At 39.4% G+C, this 9386-nt stretch overlaps 1 protein-coding gene across 1 annotated transcript in view; it reads right to left on the reverse strand.

Moving 5' to 3' along the window:
- The window catches only part of LOC105382089 (agrin), a 54732-nt gene extending 46335 nt beyond the window's left edge, over nt 1-8397 (reverse strand). The window contains exons 1-3 of the mRNA XM_048631161.1: nt 7623-8397; nt 6454-6524; nt 6036-6345 (exon numbers count right to left, since the gene is read on the reverse strand). Coding sequence (XP_048487118.1) covers nt 6036-6345; nt 6454-6524; nt 7623-8397 — 1156 coding nt within the window. The remainder of the gene's footprint in view (nt 1-6035; nt 6346-6453; nt 6525-7622) is intronic.
- Nucleotides 8398-9386: the final 989 nt, after the last annotated feature.

Genomic DNA, 9386 nt, shown 5'->3' on the forward strand with positions numbered 1-9386 from the left:
TCAATTCCATTTCCAGTATACAATCTGGACTTCCACAGAAATGTATTTAACCTATTTGTTTCCCTCTACGCTGACAAGGGTTCCGCATAAAGAATATTTATAAAAGAATGTGAAGAAAGGCTTACATGAAAATTAACTTCACCGTTTCCGAGAACAAATACTCAACTGGGTTTACTTTCATTCATTTCTACTTATGACTTGCACCCGCGGACGAAATAATAGGTATCCCATGAGAATTCCTGGATTAAGTAATACTTACACGTTTTCGTCTCTTTGACACAGAATTTCCAAATAAAATACTAAATTACTGATGTAGGTAATATTACAAATATGTATGTTCAAATCATTCTATTAATTTCTACCAAAAATCTGCAAGAGGTCAGGCAGGCTACTACATATCGGCTGCCTAGAACTAATCGAGACATGCCAGAATATTAATAAATTCAGTAAATTGCGAATTTAATTCAAGGGTTTTTGCAAATATGCGTGGTGAGCTGGTGAGTGAATATACGAGTATAATCAGTACATAATATACAGAATGCGATTCTGTGTATTAGGTATTTGTGAGGCTTCGACAATCGATATTGGTTGGCCGGGGATTATGATGTTAATGCTTCTTTTGTTTAAGTAAATGACAAAATATATCACTGCAAATACCAATGAGGAGAGAAAACAAAGAAACTTTCACCAAAATCCGTACTATCCTTTACAAGTTTACAGTATGAGCATTTAAAATATTTTTATTTAAATCCCTAATTTAAAAGAAATAGTACTATTTGAACGTATGGTCTATAATTAGAGGGATCTTATCCATAACGCCACCGCTGCTTTGGGCTAATAGCACGGGCACATTTAAGAGGTGACATAGGTAAGTTAGTTTTGCTTGTGTTGGGGTCCACCAACCCGCACTAGGCCAGCTTGGTGACCTAGGCCTAAAACCCTTCTTTCATTAGAAGGAGACCCGTGCCCCAGCAGTGGGGACGTAATGGGTAGTGATGATGAAGATGATAAGTTTTGCATCGCGCTCACTCACACCGCGCCGCCTCAAGAGCGAGCGCGACGGAGAACTTTTGTCACGTCATAAATGCGCCCCGTGCTACTAGCCCTGAAAGAAAATAAAATCTTACTCACGCAAAACTTTCACAACACACCGTTATCTCTAGATCTTCGTACATTTTCGCGCCAAACTTTGGTGTTGCTAACCTCAATAATTTCCAAACTTCAATGTTGCCAGGAACAATATTTTCGCAATCAGATGACCTACTTTTGCTACAGAGAACTTTCCCAGAGGACTTCTTTTAATCTTGGCAATATTCTGAATTTTCCTTACGATAGATAATTTTCTCGAAAACCATTCGGGATGGTTTTCAGGGAATTGCGAAACAGAACTGTAGGGAAATGGATCGTTTTACGAGTAAGAAAATTGGGCTCAATGGAATGGTATGAAACATTCATGACATGTGAAAACAAGTAACACTTTTGTTCTACATTTTATAGTGTATCATCACCCCAATATTACCTTAAATAATTATTTTTTTATATTGGGCTACGGATTTCAATTTTGTCTACGGTTACTATGACTGTAAATTCTATACTCTCGAGCAATAAAAATGCTCCATGTGCCATTGACGTTCCATAATATTATATTATGTCACTCGAACTTTTTCATTCCTCGTGAGTGTATACTTAATACTTATACAGGGTGTTAACTTAATTGCGTTGGAGCGGGAAATGGTAGATACAGCTGATGATACTGAACACGATAAGACATTAAAAAACGTATTTTATTTGCTTTAAGCTGACCAACATAAAACAGTTTTATTTAGTACATTTTAAAATTTCATAGTCACCCTATTCAGGTTTAGGTACGTTTGACAGAATGACCATGAACTTGAAAGCCAAGATCAAGGCCAAACAATTCAAAGCCAAGGTCAATAAAAAAGTATGCGTGCATCTGCACCACACTCGTGGAGCCACATCGTCAAGGTACCTACCGAGATTTTGGGTACTCAAAGTACCCAATCCATTGTAGACATTTCATTTTACTCCATAAGTATCACTTTATTGATACACAATTATCTTTTATGAATACAGAACATTTTCATTTTATGCTTCATAACGTAGGTCACACGTATTCACAGCACAGCACAACATAAAACGAAATGAGGATCAAGACTTGGTAATCAAAAGATAGAATTGTAGGTACCTTTTCCCTTTTAGGTAATAATTGTAAAAAATGATTGTAAACAAGTAAACAACAATGACTGACTGACAGACTAGATCCACAGAGAAGGTAATGACTATCATAAATACTCGATGGTTATGATACGCGAGATTGTTATTATTCTACTGGTATTTAAAGTGAGGCCATACTTATTATGAGGATTTCCGTACTATTCGTCATCAAAGACGTCTCAATCGCAAGTACACAACACAAATCGAGATGAGCGAGTGTAAGTAAACCAATTCGTCATTGAAGTAGACCCTGTTATCATCCTGTTATGCATTGTGGGCTTTTATCTTTAGCTGCATACAGACCGGCCAAACGAACGCCAACGAACGGGTTTTGTTGACCTTCGTTGCTCAATCTGCCCCTGTATTATGTGATAAATGTCCATCGGTGGGCGTTCGTTGGGCGTTCGTTGGGCCGGTCTGTACGCATCTTTAGGTAATAAAAGAAAAATAAAACGTTATTCTGAGTAAAAAGGTTTAATTATTGTTCTGAGCTCCTAGAAAGTCATAAATTGTATTCTGTACGATCTATGAAACTTTATGCACATCAGCTGTTTAATTGTTGATTAGTATGTCATTAATCACCATGAATAATTTCAATTTTATTTAATAATTGTTATTACCTACTGTGTAATTAATTACAATCATAGTTACATCAAATAAATTATGAAAAGTGAAGTTGATAACAAATTTACAGTGTGTGTTCTTTTGCAATCGAATGTCTCATTGGTTATGTGTTTGTGTAGGGTGACCATGTTTTTGATTAAGGTAAAACTTTCCACTTTACTTTAGACTTTAAACATAAATATTCGAGATTCTGATGTTTTTTTTCTTAGAAACGTGCTTGGTTAGACTAATACTAACCCCCATTTCCCGCTCAAACGCATTCTAGTTAACACACTAGTATAAGTAGGTACCTGAGTTTAATTCACCTCTGAGTCGTGTAATATAAAATAAAACACATGTTTTATAATTTAAAATTCATTCCCTATCTCATAGTGCACTTCATTCCTATCTGTCTCACACACTCTGTCAAGGGGGAGTACTCCGGTATTTCTAACATCGACGAAAAATAGGGGTCAGTGTATTTGTCTGTGGTTGCGTAGCTCCCAAACGGCTGAAGTGATTTTCGATTTGTTATTTTTGGGTAACCCCGAGTGTTCTTATTCTTAGCCATATTTTATCAAAATCAGCTTACTATAAATTATTACCACCGAAGAAATTGTTATAATTACGCAATTACAAAAAATTCACAAATTTATAATTGGGTTCTCAATAAATAAATAGACCTCTAACGATACCGACATGGTAGAAAATCACCACACAAAAGGGAAAACGCCATTAAAACTCACAACCCCAGCCCTAATAAGAAGCCGTCATGTAATTAAATAAAAAGTAAATACATCCGTAATTTCAGAGTAGGCCTCCCGGGACGAAAGAGCTTCCGTCGTTTATCTTAGAAATGCGGAATTAAGTTAAATTACAGACTCCTAGTATTTTTTTTTTATTTTACGAACAGAGCGGGACCTTTTAGAGATCGGTTGGAGGTTTTTAGCGGAAAAATGTTCCGTAAGTACTTTATTTCGGTAAGTAGGTACTTTGATAACTTATTTAAAAAAGATTATTATTATTATTATAAACACTTTATTGTATAATAATAAAAACAGTTACAGAAATTGACTTAAAAGTAGTAAGTATATACAGAGGCGGGCTTATTGCCAAGAAGCAATTTCTTCCAACCAACCTTTGTTAGGTGGAAAACTAAAGTTTTTAAACTCCTTTAATACAATAAAAAGCTATACAAAAACAATGTGGAAAGAACCTAAACTAAAACATATCTAAGATAAAAACGAAAAATACAAACTAACTATCTATTTAACTTACATAAATAATAATAATACAAATACACATAATACCTAAATGACAAAATAGACTTAATATATATCCGCTATATTTATATAAATACATATATAACTATATAATATAATACATATTAATTTACCAACCTAAGGTTTTATAATAGTGATCCTTTACGCTCTTTTTAAAGGTAGCAAGTGAAGGTGAAAGTCGCACGTCTACGGGCAAGGTGTTCCACAAACACGCCGCCTTCACAGCGAACGAGTCACTGTAAGAAGCAGCGTTGCGGTCAGGCACACTCAACATCTTGTTCTCTGTAGATCTCAACGCTCGGCCGTGGGAACATAGGAATGAAAACTTAGATCGGAGATATTGGGGGGAAGTAGGGTTATTCAAAACATTGAATAACATGTTGAGAATGTGGGTATTCCGGCGAAGGCGAATTGGGAGCCACTTCAATTGAGCACGATACTCTGAAATGTGATCATACTTACGTAATCCAAAAATAAATCGGATACATAAGTTCTGGAGACGTTCGAGTCTGTTGAGTAGCTCTTCAGTGAGGTCAAGATAGCTTACGTCAGCGTAGTCGAGAATTGGGAGCAGTAGAGACTGTGCCAGCGTAATTTTAGTGGAAAACGGTAGGAAATACTGCAAGCGTTTAAGGGAGTGGAAAGATGCAAAAAGCTTCCTGCTCACAGCGTCAACTTGCGGGATCCAAGAGAGAGTGCTGTCCATGACCACGCCGAGATTTTTTACTGAGGCTACATATGGTATGTCTGATTGGTCGTACCTGACTTTCCTCACAGCTGAAAAGTTAATTTTATTTAACATTCTGGAGCTGCCGAAAACAATCGCTTGAGACTTCGTGGGATTAAGCAGCAAACCAAAAGATTTCACCCACTTGGAGATAATCTCCAGGTTGGTGTTAATGAGGCTAACAGCAGAGTTGAGGTTTTCGGGAAGTGCACTAGTGTAGAGCTGAAGGTCATCCGCATAGAGGTGGTAGAGAGAAGTCAGTTTATTGGCTAAAATGTTTATAAACAAAGAGAAAAGCAGAGGAGAAAGAACGCCACCTTGAGGGACGCCCGCAAGTACTGGACACCAAGTGGAACTCTCACTGTCGGTACGTACACACTGCTTGCGTCCCTTGAGATAAGACTCGAACCAACTGGTGACTGCCGGAGATACATTAAGAGAGTGTAAAATTCCAAGGAGTAGATCAAAATCGACTGTATTGAATGCGTTACTGAAGTCCAGCAACGCCAGGACAGTAACGTGTTGTTTATCTATGTTGCTGCGAATGTCGTCAGTAACTTTGATCAGAGCGGTAACAGTACTGTGGCCTGGACGAAAGCCGGATTGGAGAGGATTAAGGAGATCGTTGTTGGAGAGGAAACTGGAAAACTGTTCAAAGACAAGACGTTCGAGGACTTTTGAGAGGAAGGGTAAAATAGAAATTGGGCGAAATTGCGACAACGATGTAGGATTCGGGACTTTTGGTAGTGGAAGAATGAACGCATTCTTCCATAGGGTAGGAAAGGATTTGGACAGGAGTGAAAGGTTCATGAGATTGGTTATGTGGGGCAAAATAACGTCCAATATAGGATTTAACATGTAGGCACTGATGTCATCAATGCCTACTGCTCTGCTAGTTATCGCCGAAATACATCTCTTAACGTCACGGCCAGAAACAAGTTTGAAATTGAATGAAGGGCAGTCAGGGAACGGCAAAGTAGAAAGATGACTCAGAGTTGTAGCTTTAATGTGATCATTCAGAATCAGAGGGGGTGTTGAAAAATGCTTGTTGAGAGCAGTGAGGTCAGTGTTGATGTTCGAAGTTGCCTTGGTTTTCCCTATGCCCAGAGTTTTGAGGAAGTTCCATAATTGTGCATTGTCACAGTTTTCAATTGATTTATGGATATGTCGGCGTTTTGCATCCCTACACACTCTATTGCAGCGGTTCCTCAGCTCCTTGTACAGCCTCTCGTGCTCCTCAGTGGGTTGCTTCTTGTAGCGAAATCTGGCGTGATCACGTTTGGACATGAGCCTCTTTATGTCATCTGTGAGCCAAGGGGCAGGCAGCTGTTTAACATGGACTGGACGGAGGGGTGCATGTTTATCAAAAAGATCGGTGAGGAGAGAGTTAAACAGAGCAACCCTCTCGTCAATGTCGTCTATGCCGTTCAGCTGTGCCCAGTCAACAGCCTTAGCATCTTCACACAACTGCTGCTCGTCCACCTTCTTAAAATTACGCTGGAGAATGGTACGCTTCTTGGGTTTGGGAGTACGAATTTTATATGAGAGATAAATAAGGTCGTGGTAAGAAAAACAGTCAGCTGTTAACTGACCATGTTTAATTACGAGATTCGGCGAAGACACAATAGTCAAATCCAGGAGGGTTGGGTCTGAATTAGGCGGATGGTGGGTGGCATCTGAAGGTAAGATGTGCAGATTTTTAGAGGTAACAATAGAGTGCAATGACCTAGAACGAGAGTCGTTTTTCAGAAGACAGGTGTTAAAATCGCCCATGACTATGGTATTGTCAAACAAAGGAGTGTAGTCGTCGAGAAGTTTATCAAATGAATCAAAGTAATTGACAGTCAAAGAAGGGCTATAGTAAACTCCGAGGAGAATCCTGCTGTGGCCGAGACGAACTTCTATCAGAAGATGTTCTGCCTTCCCAGAATACTCACTCGGAGACTTACTGATGATAGAATAGGGAATATGGCTGCGAAGGTAAATTGCAACCCCACCACCGCCTTTATTGATCCGATCATTCCTAATGAGCTGGAATCCAGGTAATGGATAAAGAGAGGAGTCGAGTGAAGGTTTTAACCAGGATTCTGAAACAAGAACAGCATGAATGTTGTTGTTATCGAAGGACGTAAGCATATCGGAAAAGTGTGCCGGAATACTCTGAGCGTTGATATGAACTACATTCAGAGATTTCCGACAGTTCGAAAATTCTGAATTGAGACTAGATGAGAGCTGAACATACGACAGATCACAGCTACTAATGGATCCAACGGAAGAGCAAGAAAGGAAAGAATCATCATCATCACTGTTGGCAGAATCATATGTACTCATATTATAATATAATGAACTAAAAATAAATAAAATATATATTTATAAGATAATAATATACTATGTATTATACCTAAAATAAGAACAATACTTTAATTAAAAAACTACGAATTCAATAAAATAATATTGATTGCACTATACACCCCTACGTGCTGTATAATATAAATGTCACAACAAATATTTTAAGTAGAACGAAACGTAAATTAATAGGTACACAGATTAAAGAAAAATAAACAAAAGTGTTTGACATTTGGCAAATAAAAAGTATAAGATGACATCATGATAGTGACAGTTGACATTGACAGACAGATAAAATAACCTAAAACCAAAGCTGCTGTACATGTGTACTCATCATTTCTAAAACATGAAATCAAAGTACAACCTTAAACTAACAATCCGTAAGAAGCAAAACAATTAAGAAAAACAGCACAACACATCACACTAACGCTTGGCTGAGACAGTGGCCTTGCTCCTGGTCACTGGCTTGCTGGGCTTGGGCACGGCCTTGTCACCTGGAGTCTTGGCGGCCGCCGCCGTGGTCGTCGGAGCCACTGCAGGATGCTTCCTGCAGAGCTCGTCCAGCTGCGCCGCCGAGACGATGGTTGCCTTGTTGCCGTCAGCGAGTTTCACATGCACGGCGCCATTCATCGTCCAGCACGCGCTGACTCCGAAGTGTCGGCGCGCGCGGGCGTAGTACTCCTGCCGGCTCTTAGTGAGGAACTCACCGACAACTGTGCCACTCGACTTCAGCTGCGTCTTTCTTGCCCATATTGAAGCCTTCACAGAGATATTGGTGAACTTGGCTAGGATAGGGCGTGGCCTTTTTGGATTTTTGGCACCAATCCGGACGCAGTGTTGAATCTGAGACGGGCTGAAATCAGCCAATCCCATCTTGCCTGTCACAGTGCCTGTGATGACTGCTGCCAAGTCCTCTCCATCCTGCTCCTCAATGCCAGAGAACAAAAGGGCATTGCGCCGGCTGTGGCAGTCCATCTCCTCGACTCTTCCCGCCAGGCTGGCCACTTGGTCTTGGAGGAGGCGGAGAACACCTACAACCATCTCCTTGAATGATGCGAAGTCTTTAGCCAGGGCCCCGAGATCTGACATCTTGTCTGCTGAAGTAGTGGATGCTGCGAGCTTCCTCTCAAAATCATCAATTCGTGATGCAATCATGGACTCTATGCTCATCTGCTTCTCGAGGATGTCCTTAGCAGTGGCCATTGTATTTGTGAAAGTGAAGTGCAGTGGTGTGAGCAGTAGGTAGGGCCAAATTAGGGGTCAATGTTTATTGCAGCATAGAGGTGCAAGTATGTGCAGATAATAATAATTAGCTTAATTTGTACATATTCTAGTAATAAATATGCCACAAACAATGTAAATAGAGTATTATAGCTATATTTAATTAAAAGAGTTTCTTATCTTAATTGTTGTATTTTTTCGCTCCTACCCCCGAAAAAAGATAATGTATAATTTTAGTCATCATCAAATAATGTTATATCTCTTTGGATATAAGGCATATGTAAGCCGACTAAGATCGTTGATTTGTTGCTACAGGTATACCTAGGTAGGTACACACGGCAACGTTAAATGGTTGGCAGGGCACACTAACGCAGGAAGTGTATGTGTGTGTCAGCGACGTCGACGTAATTATTTAGTTCTGGGCAACCCAACACGGATATTGTAAGCATGTAGTTGTGCTAGTGGGGTTCCGCTCATCTCGCATAATCTTTATTGAACAAAACTCATTTCGCATAACTCGTATGGTCTAAACTTTTTTGGCCGAACCATCACTTTGCCAAGACTTATGTGGCATAAGGCTCGTTTCGTCTAAAACTCTTTAGGCACAATCTTTAAACACCTAAGTTTCGTTTGCTCAAATTTATGTTCGTCTATACCTATGTATAATCTTGTTTCTCCTAATGTTATCTTAATAAATAATATATTAAGTATGTAGTAAATGTACAAATTGTGGTATTTTTCTCCTACATCCCGAAAATCACGATATTGTATGATCAAAAAATCGAAAGTTAACGACCAATATAATTATTACAAACCCCATGAGATCGAAACCTAAAAATAGGTGCGACGACGAGCAAAGCGAGGAGGAGCGTGTTAGGTGCACATGTTCATCAAAACCAAAGCGGAGCGCAGCGGAGCGCAGCGGAGCGCAGCGGAGCGTTTTGCAAACAGCGGAAACAATACAAGTTACC

Source organism: Plutella xylostella, chromosome 28 (assembly GCF_932276165.1).
Source record: "Plutella xylostella chromosome 28, ilPluXylo3.1, whole genome shotgun sequence".
Lineage (NCBI taxonomy): Eukaryota > Metazoa > Arthropoda > Insecta > Lepidoptera > Plutellidae > Plutella > Plutella xylostella.